Source organism: Volvox carteri, assembly GCF_000143455.1.
Source record: "Volvox carteri f. nagariensis unplaced genomic scaffold VOLCAscaffold_83, whole genome shotgun sequence".
Classification (NCBI taxonomy): Eukaryota; Viridiplantae; Chlorophyta; class Chlorophyceae; order Chlamydomonadales; family Volvocaceae; genus Volvox; species Volvox carteri.
This window is the reverse complement of record NW_003307626.1, coordinates 99486-100105: the sequence shown is the minus strand read 5'-3', so window position 1 is coordinate 100105 and position 620 is coordinate 99486. Positions and strand designations below refer to the sequence as shown.

Here is a 620-nt window from a genome sequence, read left to right as displayed (position 1 = left end):
CGGGGGAGCCGCTGACGGCGGCGATGATGGGAGGAGCTGGCGGCGGCGGCGGCAGTACCGCCGGCGGCGGTGGCGGCGGCGGCGGCGGTGGGCCCGGCGGTGCCGTCATTGGCGGCGGCGGCGGCGGCGGCGAGTCGATCGGAGAGGCAGCGAGGATTTTAGAGGAGCGATTGGCTGATGTGCTACTTGGTATGTGTATGTGTGTATGTGTGTATGTGTGTATGTGTGTATGTGTGTATGTGTGTATGTGGATCGCATTGTGTTTGGGGTTCAGCCGTTGGGTCGTTGAGGCCCCCCGGACATGGCCAGGTACTAAATCCCCTTCCCCTTTGCGTTTGCTGTACCCTTGCGCTGTACGGCGTCACACATACATACACCTTGCACAAACCCCTTCCCCCCCCTGTCAACCCCCCAACTGCCACCGTCAGGCGAGAAGGGCCAGCTGGCGCTTCGGTCGTTGGCCAGATCGACCGTTAGTTCGTTGTTGCCGCGCATTGAGACTCGCGGCCAGGTGGGCCCTATTGTTGAAGGGGGCGATCGTGTATGTGTGTATGTGTGTATGTGTGTAGGGGGGGGAGGGAAAGGGGAGGGGACGTCCTATGCGATCTTTGCGCTGGTCG

General features: G+C 62.3%; 1 protein-coding gene across 1 annotated transcript in view; it reads left to right on the top strand.

The window, feature by feature from the left end:
- The window catches only part of VOLCADRAFT_99164 (uncharacterized protein), a gene marked incomplete at both ends in the record, with an annotated part of 7580 nt that overhangs the window by 4805 nt on the left and 2155 nt on the right, over positions 1-620 (top strand). The window contains one exon of the mRNA XM_002957965.1: positions 429-511. Within this exon, the coding sequence (XP_002958011.1) occupies positions 429-511 (83 nt within the window). The remainder of the gene's footprint in view (positions 1-428; positions 512-620) is intronic.